General features: G+C 30.7%; 1 protein-coding gene across 1 annotated transcript; it reads left to right on the top strand.

Moving 5' to 3' along the window:
- The first annotated feature begins 1,640 nt into the window (after nt 1-1,640).
- On the top strand, nt 1,641-16,523 carry LOC107637914 (uncharacterized). The gene is made up of 9 exons (XM_088484731.1): nt 1,641-1,735; nt 1,848-1,986; nt 13,497-13,811; nt 13,950-14,028; nt 14,531-14,598; nt 14,788-14,838; nt 15,206-15,310; nt 15,451-15,558; nt 16,246-16,523. Exons 1-9 carry the CDS (start codon nt 1,641-1,643, stop codon nt 16,249-16,251), a joined length of 966 nt encoding a protein of 321 aa, XP_088340857.1. The 3' UTR covers nt 16,252-16,523.
- The last annotated feature ends 5,069 nt before the right edge of the window (nt 16,524-21,592 follow it).

The raw sequence follows: 21,592 nt of genomic DNA, 5'->3' as shown, positions 1-21,592 counted from the left end.
GATACAAAAGGTACACAGTAAAGATTTATTTTAACTTAAATAAGGAATATGTAGAAACAATAATGGTACCTGAGCAAATCTTGGCTTTCGAACCAATCGAGGACCAGGGTCCGAATCAGCTGTATCTTCTGATTGAGAGGAAGCAGCAGGGGTATCTTTAGTGGTTTGTTCACTTTCCCCAGAGCTCTCACTCGATGTTTGCAGCCGTAACTGGTAAACACTCGAAACTAAGAATTATCAAGAACCCGCAATTTTTAGTACATTTCGAGTTAAAAGGGGAAAGATATAAATAGAAATGATTACCCTTCTAGAGGTTTTGGTGGGAGTTCTTCGACTTTTGTGTGGTGGCTGTCGTGCAGTGTCAGCTTTTATTTTGTGAGTTCTTTTTGGAGAACTTTCCGAAGTAAGGGCTATTCGAATAGCAGACTGTTGGATTTCCTCTAAGGTACGAGTATACCTTGAATAGTAAGCAGTCCACCATTCGAAGCAGGATTTGGTAATGTATGAACTGCGGTCATAGATCTGGAAATTGAAACGTTCCCTGTGTTGCTGATTCTTTAAGAGGCAAGTGTTGAAGTCTTCTTGAGAAGTTAAAGTAATGTGGCAGAATGGGTCACCATTTCGAGGCAGTGGTGTTGGGATTGCTTGGGAAAATCCCAGCTGTCTGGCTGTTAGATGAGGAGCATACAGGGTTATTTTGAACCTTTCTTTTTTGTGTAAAGGCAACCCTGTAGGAATTACTTGGACAGCTAACAGGTTTGTCCAATTCCGGTTTGCAAGCTCATTCTCTTCGTTGGTGTTAGGGAAGAGCAATCGGTCAAGCCAGGCAGGTCCACAATTTCGACGCATAAAAGGAGCGAAATTGAGTTGGTCATTGTCAAAATCTTTGCAAGAATGAAATCACTATAGGAGTTGGTTAAGACGACATTATACTGGCGCTTGGACTGCATGTCAGGAGTATAGTCTGGAGGGTTTATCGGAAGCCCTATGATAGCGGCTACGTCTAAGAGATACATTCTGATCATTCCACAGGGAAGGTGGAAGTTGTTAGTTGTCCTGTTCCAAAAATAAGTCACAGCTCCAATCATCCAAGGGAGCGTTGTGGGTGAGAAATGGGAGAGCCTTAGTAGTTCCTGTATTCCTAAAGCCCCCCAGTCAGCATTTTTTGTGGGTTCAAGGCGTTGATACCAGGCCGTGAAGTTGAATCCTCGAGGATTAATCTTTGGATTATTCCTGAAAGGTTTTTTATTAATGAAGGAGAAGATGTTGAAAGCCTGGTTAATTAATAGATCTTCCCCCTCAGTACTAGGAAAGAAAGGAAGTTTCTTGTTTGCCTTCTCTAGGGATTCGACAGGCCCAAGGAAACAATGAGTATCTGCGTCTACTATGAAAGGAATCAAGATTCTAGTGTCGTTAATCTGAAGTGGAGGATTATCAATGACTTCATCATTGACTTGATTCAGCACATGGAGAGCTGGTGGTACTACAGCGTGACCTTTACCCTTATCTTGGGCAGCAGCATGAAAAAAGGAAGTGGCCATTTTAGAATAAAGAAAAGGGAAATTTTGAGGTGTTAAGGGTAACGCAAGAGAAATTGATTCACAGGGCAAGGGTTCAAGAAAAATTGAACAAGGGCGAGAATGATGAATTTAAAGTGTTACTGTAGCCGTTACTGCAGGAAGAATGCGAAAAGAGGTAACTTCGTCAAGAAGGCGAAGTGGTGGAAAGAAAAAGTGTAAGTTTCGGGCAACATGTCGAGTGGATCAGTATTAATGGGAAGTTAATGGTAATTATTACTGATTTAAGGGTTTGAAATTTGAATTTGGATTAAGTGTTTCGTTTTTCAGTAATATTATCGAAGGCAAACACATTAATCCAAGGGGGCAATTTATTGATCGGAAAAATATTCTCGACAAAGGTAAGATGGTTCGAATTGATAAAGAGGTTGAAGACATAAGTAGTTCTCGAAAAGTTACACGCGCAAGCGTAGGCTGAAGATAATCAATGCGGATTCGATTATACTTACTTTATTAAGTCGAATAGGCCAAATCGAATAAAGTCTTCGAGGCAAGTAATCGAATAAGACGTTTGAATAAGTAGGCCAAACGGTTATGGTAGTGGAGAAGTTAGAGGCTTTCATCACGCGAGGAAATCATGGAAAATGTGTACAGCCAAAAGGCGGGAACGATTATCAAGGAATATGCATTCAAGGCTGTGATTTTGTAATTAATTGTCATTAGTTGTCAGTTACCAAAAGTAGATTATAAATGCTAAGAAGTTTTAGGGAATAAAGGTTGGAACTTTAACTCAGAAAAACACTCAAGCACACTCACATCCCAGGAAATTCCTGAGTCTACAATCGAGTAATTTTTCTGTAGGGTTCATTCCATCTCTTTATTCTTTTAATTTATCTTTCTGTAAACTTTATTTTTCAAGTGAATTTATCTTTCAAGTACTCTTTATCTTCATTGTCCAATTTACATTCCCGTAGTTTAAATTTTCATGTCAAAGTCCTTTGACCCAGTCGAAGGCACTTTACTGCTTTCTTTCAATTTCAACGCAAACCTTTCCGTTTTCAGCATATTTCCTTTTCAAAAATTTTACTTCATTTCTTTCCTTGACTTATAAATTTTAATTTATCTTTATTCTCAATTCCCGTCTAATCGAAGACGCTTTGATGCACATTTAGAAAACTGGTTCCTACAAAGAGGAGTAGGTTTCGCTCTCAAACCACTAGATATCGAACCACCATCGATTTACTAAAAATCGACAAAACAAATAGATATGTGTTAACGAAAAAGTTTTTCTCTATAAGTGTACACTTTTGGTATGTTTTTAAATTAAGAGTATTTTTGTCAATAATAAAATTGAGGGTCATTTTTGTCTATATTAGAATATTTCGAGAATATTTTTTGTGGTTAACCCTTTTCATTATTATTGCTTTGCTAATTAGTTAAAAATAAAATCACTAACTTTTATACTTAAATTAATCAAGTGGATTTGTTACTTTTCATATGTGATATATCAAAAAGACATTTTGTTTTAAAACTTTTATTACATTTTAAAAATATAAGTTCTTATATATTATAAAAAAATTAGCTATTGTTTATAGATATCACTATTCAACATTCTTTCTTTTATAAATTCAAATATAATATAGAAAATTATATGGTACAGACCTAAATCTGTACAGATTTAAAGATTTGTTTACTTAAACCACACTTTCTAAAGCCACACTTTTCACTTAAAACCGTAGCTCTTCACAAAGAAAAATGTCACCTAATGGAAAAAAGTAAATTAGAAGATTTAAGAGAAGAAATAGTTAAGTTATCAAAATTAATAGATCAAAAATTAATGATTTTAACTAATGTTAACTGTAATGACACCGAATTCTTAAAATCAATACAAAATGATTTTTCTCAAAATCTTTATTTTACTATAAGTTTTATTGAAGGACTTCAAAAACCTGAAAAAACTTATTTTTCACACGGAATTTCTAAGAAATGTTACCATGGAAATGATTCCCCACATCTTTATCATACTTTTAACCCACAATTAAATTCTATAGTAGATATGCTTGAAGAAATATTAGTATCTATAAAATTTCAAAGAAATAAGGAAAAAGAAAATCCCAAAGAAGAAAATTTTCAAAATATAATCAACATAACAGATTTAAAAGTAAAACCACCACTAAAATTATGAATATTGAAGAAAAATTAGAAGAAGTTACAATGCTTTTTAAACAATTAAAAATGGCTCAAGAAAATAATATTATGGAACAGGGATTTCAGATAGAAGAAGAATTAGTAAATTCTGAAAATATAGAAAATGAAGAACACATTCTAGATTATTCAAGTGACGAAGAACCAGCAATTCCAATACAAGTAAAAAATGAAGCTGGAACATCTAGAGATAATCAATCTCAATTTAAATGGGAAACAGGTTTTGATAATTATGCTTTTAAAAAAGGATTTATAAATAAAGATTCAAAATATACGAAAACACCATCAAAATACGTTCCTAAAATCCAGGAAATGGAAGGAGAAAGAATGCTCGATTTAGACTGTAAAAAGAATGAAAAAGAAATTTTCGAAAACTGGTTGAATTCCTTCTTATTAGAAGCCTTTACTAATCCAAAACTTAATGAATTATCTGGAAGAGATATTTGGAATTACATAGGGTTTCATACTAAAGGAGCTATAAGAGATTATATGACATCAATAGAAAACCAAATAATAGAAGAATTAGCAACAAAAACAACAGCTTATGATAAGATATTATATATAATGATGATTCTATATAAAAAAATTTTTGGAAAAAATATTATAGATCATAAACAAGAAGTCTATAATAAAGAATATCAAGAAGCAAAAAATCATTTAGCTAACATTCAGATATATGATCTATGTAATGTGGAGTCTTATATATGTGAATATAGAATACATTATTACAAATTAAAAGAAGAAGATAAAAATCATTATCTTAGTATGTATATAACAAAACTTCCATATCCTGCTAATGAATTTATTATGGGAAGATTTATAAGAGAAATAAATAGAGGAACAATTGAAAATAATTTTGGTGGAGCAACCTCTGCAATAAGAGAGGAAATAAAAGAACGTTGTATGCAAGAAGCAACTCAAAAAAGATTTGCAAATATAATTAGAATCTGCTGTCAGGATAATGAAGAGATACCTCAAAAATATGGTCTTAATAAAAATTTTCAAAGAAAAAGAAAATATCAATTTAGAAAAAGAAAATACTATCCAAACTGGAGAAAAAAGAGGTATTTTAGAAAAAGAAATAACAATAAAAACAAAAGATAAAAAAGTGATTATTGCCCGAATAAAAAAGAAAATTGTAAGTATTGGTATTGCCAAGAAGAAGGACACTATGCTAATGAATGTCCGAAAAAGAAGGATAAAAAGGATCTTACTAAACAAATAGAAATTGCTAAGTCCTGTTTCATGGAACCATTAGAAGAATCTGATGATAACTTAGACTATATTTTTGAATATGTCTCAGAAACAGACTCAGAGACTGAGTAATAATGCTACATTTATTACTATAAAAATAACAGAAAAGTTTATAAATGCTTTCATAGATTCTGGAGCAACGCAATGCTTTGCTAGTTCAAACATAAAACTTGATTGGAAAAAATTAAAGAAACCATTAAGAGTTAGAATAGCTGACAAATCAATACATAAAATTAACCAAAAAGCAGAGATGGTTGAAATTTTTATTCAAAATTATAGGTTCATTGTTCCATTTATATATATGTTAGACTCTGGAATGGATTTTATCATAGGAAATAATTTTTTAAAGCTATATCATCCATTCATTCAAGAATTAACATATATAGTTTTAAAAGCACCACACGATTCTTCAATAAATCAAAAATCAAAACGTATAAAAATACCAACTACCACTATAGATAAGATCTTAAAATTTAAAATATTTTCTATATTAGAGACATGTTATTTAAATTTATACTTTCAGATAAATATCCCAAAAAATAGTCTTGAAATAAAGATAGAAGAACTTTTGGATGAAATTTATGCTGAAAATCCTTTAGATGTTAAAAATACAAATAACGAATTAGTAAGTATTAAATTAAAAGATCCTACAAAAGAGATAAATGTTCCAAATAAAATTCCTTATTCCGCAAGAGATAGAGAAGAGTTTTCATTAGAATGTAGAGATCTTTTAGAAAAAGGAATTATAAGATTAAGTAAAAGTCCTCATGCGGCTCCAGCCTTTTATGTCGAAAACAATAATGAAATTAAAAGGGGAAAACGAAGAATGGTTATTAACTATAAGAAGATGAATGAAGCAACTATTGGTGATGCTCATAAACTTCCAAGAAAAGATTCTATTTTAGAAAAAATCAAAGGAGCAACTTGGTTTTCATCTCTTGATGCAAAATCAGGATATTGGCAGCTTCGTTTAGACGAAGAAACAAAGAAATTAACTGCTTTTACTTGCCCAACAAAAGAATCAACAAGTGTGTTACTCTATGAATGGAATGTATTATCATTCGGATTAAAACAAGCCCCAGGTATTTACCAAAGATTTATGGAAGAAAATCTAAAAGAGTTAAATGAATTTGTTTTAGTGTATATTGATGATATACTAATTTTTACAAAACAGGATAGAGAAGATCATCTTCAAAAATTATTAATAGTTTTAGAAAGATGTAAAGAAAAAGGATTAGTTCTTAGCAAAAAGAAAGCAAGAATAGCAAAACAAGAAATAGAGTTTCTTGGATTAATTCTATCTACTCAAGGAAAGCTAAAACTTCAACCAAATGTCCTAGAAAAGGTAAATTTATTTCCTAATAAAATAGAAGATAGAAAACAATTACAAAGATTTTTAGGATGTATAAATTATATTTCTGATCAAGGATTTTTAAAGAATATAACAGAATACACTAAAAGCTTATTTCCAAAAATAAGTACTAAAAAAGAATGGAAATGGGATGAAAAAGATAGTATACAAATTCAAAGGATTAAAGAATTATGTGAAAAACTTCCAGAACTTTATATTCCAGAAGAAAATGACTACTTAATAGTAGAAACAGATGCTTCAGACATAACCTGGTCAGGATGTCTAAAAGCTAAGAAAGCTATAAAAAGTTTGGAACAAGGAAAAGAATCACTAGATTCTAAAGATTCCCTAAAGGAATTACTTTGCAGGTATATTTCAGGGACTTTTACTCCAACAGAACAGAGATATACCACTCATGAAAAGGAAACTCTAGCAGCAATTAAATCTCTTAAGAAATGGAAAATTGATTTACTACCAAGAGAATTTACATTAAGGACAGATTCAAGCTACCTAACAGGTTTCATACGATATAATTTAAAAGTTGATTATAATCATGGACGATTGGTAAGATGGCAATTATTTTTGTTACAATATCCAATAAAAATTGAATATATTAAGGGTGACAAAAATATTATTGCAGATACATTAACAAGAGAATGGAGTTCGTCTACAACGCATTAGATCAAGAAATTCAAAAATACGAGCAAGAGCTCGAAAAATGCAAGCATTGTCAGCAAATAAGGACACAGATCCAATCCCTCAAGAAGGCCATCGAAGCAATGAAATCAACACAACAAGCAAAAACATCAGAGTTCAGCCAGCTAAGCATGGTGGACAAATCAGGTGAAGAAAAAATTTCAGAAAATAAAATAATTGCTGAAATCATTAAAAGATCCACCCAAGATAAAAAATATTATGTAATTTATAATGGCCCCATGAAAGGAGTATATGATGCCTGGAAAAAAGCAGCACCATTCACACACCAGTCAAAGATAATTCATAAAGGAGGGTTCCTAACACTGGAAGAGGCAAAGAAATCCTTCAAGGGATATGAAGCTCTCCATCCAGAGCAAACCCTAAAAAGAGCAGATAAAGCTCCAATTCAAACCCAGAGAATAGGGATAATAAGAAACATTCCTACAAGGGCTGAAATTAAGGAAAAGAAAAGGGTCTGTAGATTTAATCTCAGAGAAACCCTTAACATAGTCCTGAATTGGACTGAAGAAAAAAGGGCAATTTTGGGATATTATCCTGTTGCCAAAGAACAGCTAACAAAGCTGGTTATATTTCCAGATGCTTCCCCATCTGACACCTATCAGTTTTTCCAGTATGGATTAATTGATACAATCTTAATTTTTAATGATCTAAAAATTATTAGTGAGTTTCCTGCAGGATTCGTTGATGCAGTAAAGAGATTTAAAAATATGATTGACAATGTAAATCCAATGGATATATCCCTAAAATTTACAAACAGTCAACCTATTTTTAATGAAGAAGAAGAATGCTTGGTTCCAGCACACCAAGTAATATTCATGTCTGTCTTCCCAAGAAATTTTCAACCAATTGATCAAATTCAAGATTTAATAATTTACAGTCATGAAGGAAGGCTAGCCAGCACATTAGCAAGGGTCTTTGAAAGAACTCAAAAAATAACGAAGGAATCTCACACAAGGATTAATTATAAAAGTAGAAATACTCTGCTTGTGTCCAGTAAAAGAAATGAAATTGAAGGAAGAGAGATGAGACTCTTGGTAGAATTTGAATCAGCATTCTACAACTTATCTGGATTTTTAGAAAAGCTCCCTGAAGGGATAAAGAGGAATCTCTGCTATTTGATAAAAGATAGAGAAGACCACAAGTGCCAGCTATGTGCCTCAGAGTTATCTGAAGAAAGCAATAATGAAACGGAATCAACTCACATGATGAAGGAAGAAGACAATACATCTGACGGTCACATGATAAAAGAAGAGGACAGCACATCTGAAGCATCTCTCAACATTATTACATAGTGACATAAGCACTTAGGTCATAGAGCACCAACAATGTAGCTGGTGAAAGAGAACAAACAATGACGCAAGCAATGACGTCATAAGAAGGGTAAGGATGGAAATTGTCCATCAAACCCAACTATTATAAATAGGCTGCTTAGGCAATTGTAAAGCATCAGACAATAGGAAGCAGGAGGCTAAGAGTACTCATATGCTAGGAGAGCAAGGAGGAAGCTGCCGAGGCGATTCTATAGTCTGAGGAAGAATCCCCTTAGGGAAAAATAGTTCTAAACTCCCCTCTGGAGTTAGTATCTACAATCTCCCCTCTGGAGATAAAAACCCCTTATGTAAAATATACTGAATAAAGGAAGTTTTTCTCCAGAAAGGTACATCTTCATTCTAGTCTTTCAATTATGAATTATTTAGAAAGTTTAGAATTAACAGAAGAATCTTATTATTATAGATTAACTGCTTTATTAGATAATGAAAAGCAGGCTGTTCTAAAAACAGAATTAAATCTCAAATCAAATGAAAATTTTAATAAACAAAATCTTTTAAAAGAAGTTTTTAACAGAAAAAATATAATATACTATGGAAAAATTCAACTTGAAGCTCCTATAAAAATAAAATCTGCCAATGGAGAACTTGAAATAGCTTTGATAAATAATGAAGAATTGAGTAAACAGATTGAGAAAATTAAGGATCAACAAAAAAGATCTAAAATTGGATGGATTCATATTAGTACTATACAAGTCTTAATTAAATCTACATATATGAAAGGAATTAATTCACCAATAAGTTTAGCAATCTGTGACAAAAGAATTACTGATGACCCAATAGATCAAATAATTGGAATTGTTCATGAAAATTTGGCAAACGTAAATGTTAAATTTAATGTCCATCTTGGATATGCTATACCTTTATCAACTGAAAATCTTGGAAGATCTGTAAGTTTGGCTTATAAATTTCATAGAAAGAATCTAATGGAACAAGATGATGAACCATTTTCAATTACATATGCAATAAATTATGCTTTAACAAATAGCCATCATAGTATAATATTTAAAAATAGAGAAAGAATTTATGTCGATGAATTATTTCAGAAAATTGTAAAAACAGAAATACCAAAATATAAAGCTATTGAAAACTCAGTTCTATTACTAAAAGAACCATCAGGGAAATTGGTTTCATCAAATTTTCAAATAAGAGAATCTAAAATTAATAGTCCCTTAAGTTTATCTAAGTTAAAGATTAAAGAAGAAGATTCTGAAATAAAAGAATTAACAAAAAAGGTCGAAAAATTAAATGAAACCCTAAATACTAAATTATGACAATAAATAAAGAAGAAATATATGTAACTTATCAAGACAAGAAACAAGAGCTCTTTGAAAGAGAAAATCGTTTAAATTATTTACAGTTTTCTGAAATAAATCAAAGAGCATTTGAAGCTCTAAAAATAATTTATGACAAGTTGAAAAGAGAAGTTGAAGAGCTAGAGAAATTAATAGAATCTCTAGAAAATAGTGATGAATCGATAATAGAGTTTGCAGAAATTCTAAAATAAATAATGAAGTATAAAAAGATTGAAAAACCAGAAAATAAAATAAAAAGAAAAAGGGCGAAAAAATTAAAAAGTAAAATAAAGGAATATAAAAGGGAATTAAATAATCTTCAGATCGAAATTGATGACCTTATAATAAAAAGGATAGAAATAAGAATAAATATAAACAAGTTGGAATTAAACTTAAAAAATTTATAAATGCCTGGAAAACCATATTATGACTTAAAAGAACTAAAACTATTGAAAGAAAAAATGGAGAATGAAGTTGAAAAATTAAAAAGATATTTAGAAACAACAGAAAGTGTAGAAATAAAAGAAGTTCTTGGGGATTTGAAAAATTATATTAAAGAAAAAGACAAACAGATAAAAGATTTTATATACAATAATCCATGCAAAAAAGAATATTATAAACTAAAACAAGATTGAAAACTATAAAAATCAGAATTATAAATCAAGGACTAATAATAAATAATCACACAAGAAAAATAATAGAAATGATCAATACTTTAGATTATAAAATTACACCGCCAATTGAATCTATACAAATTATAATCTTATTTGAAGTAAAATATGTAGAATTAATGTTTAAAAATTTTAATTTCGAAAAAGAAAGTCGAATGTTAAAAAATTGGTATCAGAGCCAAGTTAACGATTAAGGGTAACACTTTCTCTTTAAGCAACACTTTTAGTGACACGCTTTTTAGCCACAAAAGGACAAAAATCTGTACACCCACATCTGTACACTAGAAGGCCCCATATAATATTTATCTATCACTACCAATAGTGTCTTTTCATGTATCGCACGGGCATGTCCACTAGTAATGTAATCTTCATTCAAGGAGTGAAGAGCAATCAATATGCATTTAATTGTACTAAATGTATGTATGTATAAGTAATGTATGTAAAGATAAATGATGATGTAGGTACGTATATATGGAAGTTTGATTATAATAAATGCATGAATATATAAATGATGTATGTAATGACAAATAATGATCAATATCTACATATGTGAAAAAGAGAAAAATGTGGGAAAACTTCTTATGTCACCACTCACTTTTAGCATTATAATAGGATTAATTCTTGAGTAATATATATAATCTTCATTTAAGAAGAGTCATGAGTAATTAATGCGTATGTTTGATTGTAATAAATACATATATGTATAAGTGATGTATGTAAAGATAAATGATTATGTAGGTATGCATATGTGGAAGTTTTATTGTAATAATAAATGTATGTATGTATAAATAATGATATATGTAAAGACATAATAATATATGTATGCGTATGGGAAAAAGAGAAAAAAAGTGAGAAAGTATCTCATATCAATGCTCACTTTTAGCATTATATAGAATTAGTTCTTGAGTAATATATATAATTTTTATTCAAGAAGAGAGATGAGCAATTAATTTGTGTTTGATTGTAATAAATGCATGTATGTATAAGTGATGTATGTAAAGATAAATGATGACATGGGTATGCATATGTGTAGGGGTGGCAAAATGGGTCAAACCCGTTGGGGCGACCTGCCGAACCGGTTAAAAAGGGTAGGTCGGGTTAGGATTCGAAGTCCGCCAAATTAAAAAAAATCCACCAAATTCGCACTGACAAATTTGCGAATTTTGGCGGAACGGACTGGCCTGCTGGACCAAAAATTTTTTTTTTTTTTATTAAATAAAAGAGTGATTACTATTTCAAAATTAATAATTATATAATTTTCGAACACTTTTTTTATTTTTTGTTTTTATTTTTCTTAGTTATTAACTTTATTTATTTTATTTTACAATTTCGTATGCTCAAATTATGTAACTTATTTTTTAAAATAAAGATAATTTTATTGACAAATATTATTTTGAACAATTTTATTGAAGTTAAAAATAAAAAAAAAAGATAATAAAAAAATTATATTATAATTTAACTATTTTTTATTTGTATTTGATTTTTTAATTATTATTTTTTAGTTAATTTTACTAAATTTTATTTTTAAAAAAAAAGAGTCAAGCGGGTTAGTCCGCTGGCTCGCCAATCCGCTATAAAATAGGACGGCTAGCATTTTAAACCCACTTTTATTGATTAGGCGAGGACCGGCTCGCCCCGTTTATGATGTGGGCCTAGGCGAGTTGAGGCGGACCAGCCTGCTTTACCACCCTTACATATGTGGTATGTTTAATTGTAATAGAACCATGTATGTATGTATGTATAAATAATATTTGTAAAGATAAATAATGATGTATGTATGTACAAGCAGTGAAAAAGAGAAAAAGGTGGAAAAGCTTCTCATACCACTTTCACTTTCAGCATTATGTAGGATTAATTCTTAGATAATATATAAAATTTTTATTCAAGAAGAGCGATGAGCAATTAATATGTGCTTGATTGTAATAGAAGCATGTATGTACACATGCATAAATAATATATGTAAAGATAAATAATGATGTATGTATGCATTTGTGAAAAAGAAAAAAACGTAAAAAAGCTTTTCATAACACTATTCACTTTTAGCATTACTTAGGATTAATTCTTGGGTAATATGTATAATTTTCATTCTAGAAGAGTGATGAACAATTAATGAGTCTGATAAAAGCATGTATGTATGTATGTATAAATAATATATGTAAAGATAAATAATGATGTATATATTCATATGTAAAAAAGAGAAAAAAGTGGAAAAGCTTTTCATACCACTATTCACTTCAGCATCATATAGGATTTTACAAAAGTAAAATTTTAAAGAAGAAATTAACTAATTAAATAATTTTTTGTTTGCTTGATTACATCACCACTATTCCTATTTATAGTAAATTCTGCTAACTAATGAGAATTATCTAATTAGACTACTGAACCTATTTTTATTCCTTACATTACTTTTTCTTAAAAAATAACTTTGTCCTCACAGTTAAGAAAAAATTTACAATGAATATCTTAATTACAATTATCCTAAAATAATATTTCTATTTTATTTCTATCCACTTCCAAAAATAAAAAATTACTACCAGGATTCCCCTGTTGATAAAATTTTGGTCCATCAACCCAAAACAATATATATATATATATATATTATTTTCTCACGGTATCTCCCAATCCGATAGATCACTACTAGAAAAAGCGTATTTTTCAATGCAAAAAATCGACGGCTATCTCTGCCGTCGATATTTTTCAACGGCTTGCTGTCGATATTTTTAAAAAAAAATTTAAAAATAAAATAATAAAATCAACGGCTTTGTCGTCGATATTTTTATGCTGCATTAAACCCCTGTTAAGTATTGTCATATTATCGACGAACCGAGAGTTGAAAATACTTTTATTTTAAAATCGACAAAAAAATCGTCTATTTTTATATTTAAAATATCGACAACATTTACGTCGATAAATTTAAACGGTCTAAATTACTTTCTAAAATCGGATAAATGGTGTGGATTTAATATATAAAATTGACGCAAAAACCGTTGCTTTTTTGCAAATTAAAATCGACAGCTCTACCGTCGATTTTTATTGCTAAAAACATTTCAACCCCGCGTGCTTCCCACCTCCAAGTTCAGAAACACAATTTTACCCCAGAATTCCTCATCAACCCTCATTTTACCCCAAATTCACCAACCTTCATTCTCCATTGCTAGCGTCACGGTTGCACCGCCGTCATTCCGCTTGCTCGCGCCGCCGTCGTGCTCTATTGCTGTCGTGCCGCTGTCACTCCCCACTGTCGCTCTTCTTGCTCTATTGCTGTCGTGCTCTTCTTGCTCGCGCCGCCTGTCGCTCCGCTGCTGCCGCGCCGTCAGTCGCTCCTTCTCTCTGTTGCCGCCGTCGCTTTTCCTACCTTGGTGCTTCTCCGCTCTCTCTCAATCAAGCTCACAAGAACCAAGTATCGTTTTCTGACTGTTACTGAACTCTTCCCAAAGCCAACTTCAGTTTTATTCAGAAATCCCCTATTTCAGGTGTTAACTTGACCTAATTGTAATATCATGTTCTCTAAATTTGAAGAGAATATAAAGTATATGTTGCGAAATCGATAATTTAAGTACTTTGTGAGTATTTTGAATATCAAGGAATCTTATCTTTTGTATGGTGTGTAGGGAACCTTCGTTGAGGAAATAAAGGAAGAGGTTGTACTCTCCCCTGCTCATGCACTGTCCCTGATAGCTGCTGGAGAAGGTAAAAGCATCAGCTATGCTCATTTTCTTGTGGATTATTTAGTTTGATGGTCTGGCTATACCGGAATAATCTGGCAGTTCTGTTGTTTGATTGTGACTTGTCTTCTATCTAGTGATGTTTTCTAGTTTTAAAATTGAGTTAGTAGCCCTATGAAGAAAGGGGCTGATAAATTATCCCATCCCTTTCCTTTAATTGGTTTAACTCAGCTGTTTCCTTTTGATGCAAAATAGGTTATGCTATGCTTTATAATTTTATGCTAGGCATATATCAATTAACAAATTTAATATGGGATTCTTACAAAGTAGCTGCATAGTGGTTGGACTGTTATCAAAAAGAAATATACGAAAGCTAAATAAACCTATTTTAGTGGTTATGTGAATTCTATGATTCATGAAAATTGAGATCCTCTAAAGTCCTAATTGATGGTCCCCACTGAATTCTGCTATTTAGCTTAAGTACCCAATCATTTTTTTATTCTTGACAAATTTCTACTTGATCACAGAGCACAAACATGTGGGATCCACAAACTTCAACCTACTCAGCAGCAGGAGCCATACAATATTTACCCTGGTGGGTTTGTGCTAAATAGACAAATGATATTGTTTTAGCTGATTAACATGATTATTATATACTGTGCTCTAACTATAATACTACAGTGACGTTTTATATTTAGTCCATTGTGTTTACATCTTGACGAGAAATATCCTTTATTATTGATCTTACTTTCTGTTATGATTTATCAGTATTATTTTCATGTAGGGAAGGAGAGAAGGATCTTATATCAATAAAAGTCTTCTAACTCTTGGAACTGTGAGGTCTCAAACCTTTTCTTGGTGTACGTAGGACTCTAAGACTATATCATATTGTCTCTGTCTAATTCCCAGCAGAGATATCTGTTTCTTTTTATTAACTTTAATGTGATTGACTACCATGAAATTAGTTGCCATTATTTAAATAAATTATCTGTTTCTATTTGGTTTATTTTGTACTGTCAAATGGGTTGGATGGCCTGACTGTCCTAAAGACCAACCTATCTGTTTAAAGCACCATTGCATGCATTGTGTAAAGCTTTCTTTATGGTGTTTATTGTCATTGTTTAAAGCTTTTTGTATGTGTTGTTATCTATGGACCTATGTTTGTGCCTGTATTAAAGTGTAATTATCTTTGTTGAACACAGGTCATTTCAAAATTAACCGAAGATAAACCCAGTCACATACCTTATAGGGACTCCAAACTGACTAGACTACTTCAGTCTTCACTCAGTGGTCATGGACGTGTATCTGTAAGGCTTTCCTTCTATAGATATTTGTCATGAATTTATATATACATGAAAAATACATCAAGTTATTATAAAGATCTTCATGGTAGAAATGTTGAAACACAAATGGAAATTCTGATAGTTCGTTGTTATTGAAAACTCAGCTTATCTGCACAGTGACTCCTTCCTTAAGTAGTACTGAGGAGACACATAATACATTGAAGTTTGCTCACCGGGCAAAGCATATTGAAATCCAAGCAGCACAAAACAAAGTAAGATAAATCATAACACTGTTTATGAATAAAAAATTTGTTTTCATAATCCTTAGACATGTTTTATCTCTAGTTTTTTTTATGCAAGAAATGTTTAAAATGGTTATTTTGAGTGCACTGGGAAGAAATTCCATATGCCTGTAGAGTTTAAATTTTACTCGTTGAAGGTACTTTGGGAGATTGTCTGTGTTTGAAGTAGTTGATAATTGAAATAAGGGGCCTGAATCTTGAAAATTCAGCATTACCTTTGTCTACTTCAGATGATAATAATTCTCAAATTTATTCAAAACGCTTCTTCTTCTGAGATCTCTGACCCGAAAGTGTAGTCACAAAATATGCATGTGGTACGTTGCAGCTTACCGCGTCCAACACAATATAACACCCTCTTTTTCTTTCTTTATATTTATTGCTTATAATATGAAAAATGTGAATATTAAAGTTACAAAATGAAAGCGAAACAAACTCAAACACAGACTAACCTAATCCTACGCTATATTTTTCCTTTATAGGCTCCTCCTTCTATTTATTTATTTATTTATTTATTTCCTTTTCAATCTCAACGTGTTTATTGTTATATTGAATCTGTAGATAATTGTTCCTATCTATATATATTTATAAGTTATTTATCTTTTTATTTGTTTTATACTATTTGTTTTCTTTAATTTTCTGTTTTACCTTCTAATACAGTATTGAGAAGCAGCCCCCACATCAAAACTCCCACCTATTCTGCAACAACCAGGACAACCACAGAGTTCTCAAAGGGACGATGATTCTGATGATCTTGATGATTCGGACGATTATTTAGATGAGTATGAGTAGGGTTATTTACTTTGCTTTGAATATTTTGTATTATTTTGTCTAAGTAGACTTATATTAGTCTAAGTTTAGTTATTTATCTTGTCTAGAGTATTTATGTTAGAGGATTATTTATTATTTTGATAAGTTTGTAAACTCATTATTTTTATATTTAGAAGTTTATTTATCTAATATTTTGTATAAATTTTATTTCTATATTTAAAAGTTTATTTGTATTAATTATCTACTAATTTTTAAATAAAAAAATAATTAAAAAAATTATAGCTATTAAAATCGACGGTAGTATTGTCGCTTTTTAAATTTAAAATAGACATAAAAACAAAATATAGACACAGAATTTGTTGGTATCTAAGTAATTAAATCGACGGCTCCTTCGTCGCTTTTATTAAATCAAATATCGACAAGATTGCTGTCGATTTTATATAGAAATATCGACGGTGATGTTGTCGATTTTATTAAGCAATTGTCGGTATCTAAACAATTAAATCGACGGCTCGTGTGTCGATTTTATTAAACATAATATCGACAAAAATGTTGTCGATTTTATATAATAATATCGACGGCTATGTTGTCGATTTTAGTAACAATGTAGAATTCTCAAACTCATTATAGACGAAACCACTGTCGATTTTATTAAGTTATTATCGACAGCTAAGCAAGCCGTCGATTTTAATAGGATTTTGAAAAATCGACAAGCTTAATAGCGACCATCTCCGCCGTCCATTTTGCCGTCGAATTTCAATATTATCGACGGCTTAGCCGTCGATTTGGCCGTCGATTTTAACGACGTTTCTTGTAGTGGATCAAGGAATAATCCATCGTGGATCTAAGCTTTCATTTAAAGGTCTGCCGCTGACTAATGGGTTGCTGCATGCATAAGGCGGGTTTCGAACTCCCGACACTTGCTTAAGCAGACAAGTAAGCTGACCACTCGACCAACCCAAGTTGATTACAAACAAAATATATTTGATACATAAATTTAGAATTCATCCAAAAATTAATGGAAGACCAAACCTAAACCTACAATAAAAAGCCCCATTTGTCCCAAATAATTTCTCTTTTCCTATCATAGAATTATCTCCAACGGCTTCCCTTATCTTCTTCCTTGAGTCTTTCACGATGGCTATTCTCTACGACGCATCTTGTAACATCCCAACTTTTAATAGTGTTAAATACCAGGAGTTACCAATTTATCCACCTATGCAGGTCTATACATATCTATATATTTATATGGGACATAAATGTGTGATACTTTAAACGTAAATGATTGTAATTTCAAGAAAGATTGACATCATGCATCATGAGGTGGATAAGAAGATTATTTAGCAACCTACGAATAAAAGACACAATCATGATCTATTAATAACCATATTATACATAAGGTCAGAAAGACACTACAAAAAAAACGTTGAATATCAACAAATTTATCATCAGATATTAGCGTTGGATTTATCGACAGATTTTAATTTTCAACGATAAATTCGCCGGTAATATTTGCAGGAAAAAATTAATTGGTGCGAGCATTACTGTCAGATTTACAGACGGATAAATCCGACGGTAATCTTGATTAATGAAACGTTGCATTTTGGAGTACCCGTGAAGCTTTACCATCAAATTCGACGGTAAATTCGACAATAATCATACCCTAAATTTGGACTGCAAATCCTTTTTCCCTCATTTTGAATCACTCTCTCTCTCCTCAACCTCTCACATTCCACTTTCTCTAACCCTCTAATCTCATCTCTCCCTCAACATTCTCTCCGGCAGCCCCTCTGACGGCCCCTTTCGTCGTCCATCGATTCATCTCTCTCTCTCTCTCTCTCTCTCTCTCTCTCTCTCTCTCTCTCTCTCTCTCTCTCTCTCTCTCTCTCTCTCTCTCTCTCTCTCTCTCTCTCTCTCTCTCTCTCTCTCTCTCTCTTCCCCATGCTGCCGCCAACCACTCTACCAGCCACTTCGGTAGCACTAGCCACCACCAACATTCTACCATCACCATTGTTGCTGCTGCCGTCGTTGCTCCCTCTGCCTCCAGCAACAGTTGTTGATATTTCGGTGACTACCGACAATCACCTCTAGCCACCAATCTCCTTTTTCTAGTAACATCATTATTTTCTAATTAATTTTTTTTATTTTAGTTAGATTTAAGATTAATTTAAATTTTGGTTATTAATTAGTATTATGATTTAGGTTTTTAAGTTAATTAATATTTTATAGCTTGATTATCTTCATTAAAGATTTTATTAATCTAATTTTGAATATTGAGATTTTTTTAAATGATTGAGTCCAACTTGATTAAAGATTAAAAAAAATTAATAGCTCTAATAATAAAATTTATTAGTAACAATGTTTGAAACTTTTTGGTGGGTGGATTAGGATTTGAACCTTTGTTTGTTGCCCTAATGATTGAAAAAATTTAATAATTTAAATACAATTAAAGACAGTAAACCAAGAAAATTTATATTGAGTAAATTGTTTGATATTTTAAAAGTTGAGTAGGGTCGAGAGATATTTGGTTTGGATAGAACCCTCGAGAGATATTTGGTTTGGATAGAACCTTGAAGGATGGAAAACCCAAATTTTAAGGAGGTTTCGTCGAAATTTTTATAAGATTTTGAATGAAATTGAAAAATAAGAATGATGAGAATCGTTGTTGAAAATTTAAATTGCATAAAAGCTAATAAAATTTTAATTTGATTAATTCTAAGTAAAGAATTATATTTTGAAAAGTTTTAGTGAAATTTAATAGATGTAAATTTGAATTTAATTGGTATGCTCTTTATAGACATGACGACAGGCAGAGGTGTCATGAATCGGCCTCGTGATCGTGGTAGAGGGAGGGTGTCTATTGGTACCCATGGACTTCTCGGTCCTCGCCCTTTACTCCGACTACCTCTGGGATATCACAGGAAATAGGATCAGCCGTTCATCATGGTCCCTAACCCTAACTACGTGGCTCCTTCTTCTGTGTCACCCCCACAACCAGAAGTCGTCCGGCTGCTTTACCAGATTGGACTCCTCCACCACCTCCGTCCGCTCAACAAGTCTACTATTTCAACGACGACGCCTCTAGCAATAGACACCGTTGTGTCGGAATCCTCTCACAAATCTCAGCCAGATGCCCCTCCACCACCTCTCATCATACAAATGACGATTTGGCCTGATGGTTTGACAGAATGAGTACTATTTTAAGTCTTTATATACATACTATTTTAGTTAGTTAGTTTAATTTAGTTACACTCAATTTTTTAGTGTTAGTATATTTAGATAGGTTCGATTTAAGTTAGTAGGTTTAAACTACTAAAAGTGTTTGAGAAGTCTTGATTATTGATAGATGTTCCTGCTTAAGTCATATAATTTCATATTAATTTATTTGTGAATTGTTTAAGTGAATTGTTGATGGATAGAGTTTGTAGCGCATTCTAGTTATAAATAAAATCCTGCCAAAATTTCTAAAAAATCTAAATATAATCTTAGTTTATAGATTATTTTAAATAATTTTTTAGAAAACTACTAATTTTAAATTTTCTATTGACAGGTAATACATATACAAAAGAGTGTACTAATGTCGTCAATGTGATGTAGGCGAAAGCTAGTGTACTCCAGACAAAGTAGGGAGTGTAGCACTCTTTAAAAGTTAACCTATTATCAAAAGTGATCAGGTAAATTAAATTTATTTATTATTGTTATTTTTCTTTGTCATGGGTTGAACAAACAAACCTACACTAACAAAAAAAACTAATTCGCTCGTTTAACACAGGACTATCTTTACACAAAAGTACTCAGAAAAAATTGATCGAATTCTTCCACTATTATTCTGTCTAGGCACATATTTTGACGCTCTTGAACCCACCCCATTTCACCTCTACCATATATTGACCTTCAAAGTCCCAAAAATTGCTGTCATAGAAAAGAAAGACGCTGTCTGTCGCCGCTGCTGGTTGGCTAACCCCAAACGTAAAACTGATTCTGTAGAAGAACCTGGTCTCCATGAAGGTGCCATGATTCTCAGATGACGACGCAGTCAAAGCAAATACATGACAGTTACAACAAGTCCATTATTTTTTATTTCAAATTATCCTCAACGTGTACGTAATAGAATGAAAAATTAAAATACAATTATATTTAAACAATTATTTGTATTATTTTTTTATTAATTTATTCAAAAAATAATTAAATTTTGAAGCTAATTGGTATAAAATATTACCGATATAAAACTAAATTTTTATTTGTATAAGAATGAGTCTAATAAATAATTATTCTATTTAATATATAATTAAGAGTATTTCTTTCTTTGTCAACGAATTATAGTTCAAATGACATAGTCTCTATATTCACCTAAGAGTTGGTAAAAAAAAAGAATACTTCTTTTTTTTTATTAACTTTTTTAAACATTAATTATTTATTTTACATACAATATAAAAATAAATGAATATAATATTTATTGAGTAGACGCAGTTACGTAAAATTTTTTTATTGTCATAGTATTTGAACCAAAGAAAAGAAAGTATTATTTTAAGAAAAATTAATAATATATTTTTAATAATATTCTTAATACAAAATAATAAATTTTAAATATTTTTTTAAATAATATATATTAACTAAAATGATATAATTATCCCAAATAATATATTATAAATATAGTAAAATGACATATTTCAATAAAAAAATTGTTAATAAAAAATTATATGAATTTTTGTTTCACACAAAATAAATTATTATATGTTTGTTTGCTTTTTACGTTGTATATATGTCTTTTCAATTAAATTAATATAATACAAAATCTTTTATCATTTTATTCATATTTAATGTTTTAATTTTGTTTCTCACAAAATAAAATTATATATATATATATATATATATATATATATATATATATATATAACACAAAATTTTTTATCATTGTGTTTATATTTAATATTATAATTTTATTTCACATAAAACAAAATTTATTTAAATTTTAATATTATATACATAATATATATGTAACACAAATTTTTTTATCATTGTATTTATATTTAATATTATAATTTTATTTCACACAAAACAAAATTTAGTTAAATTTTAATATTATATACATAATATATATTTAATATTATTTTTTTAAGATTCTAATATATCTTTTTTTCTAGATTTAGTACATGAATTTTTAACTTATTTTTTATGTATTATTATTTTAATTATAAAGTCCAATAACTTTTTTTTTGTACAGACATATTGTTTT

Source organism: Arachis ipaensis, chromosome B4 (assembly GCF_059453495.1).
Source record: "Arachis ipaensis isolate K30076 ecotype BB chromosome B4, ASM5945349v1, whole genome shotgun sequence".
In the NCBI taxonomy this organism is placed as follows: domain Eukaryota; kingdom Viridiplantae; phylum Streptophyta; class Magnoliopsida; order Fabales; family Fabaceae; genus Arachis; species Arachis ipaensis.
The sequence above is the reverse complement of the archived record's forward strand: the minus strand, read 5'-3'. Positions and strand labels throughout refer to the sequence as shown.

Coding starts and splice junctions, on each gene's coding strand:
- LOC107637914 (XM_088484731.1), top strand. CDS start 1,641: ATGATGAATTTAAAGTGTTACTGTAGCCGTTACTGCAGGAAGAATGCG. Junction 14,599..14,787: donor GCCATACAATATTTACCCTG/GTGGGTTTGTGC, acceptor ATTTTCATGTAG/GGAAGGAGAGAAGGATCTTA. Junction 14,839..15,205: donor GTCTTCTAACTCTTGGAACT/GTGAGGTCTCAA, acceptor TGTTGAACACAG/GTCATTTCAAAATTAACCGA.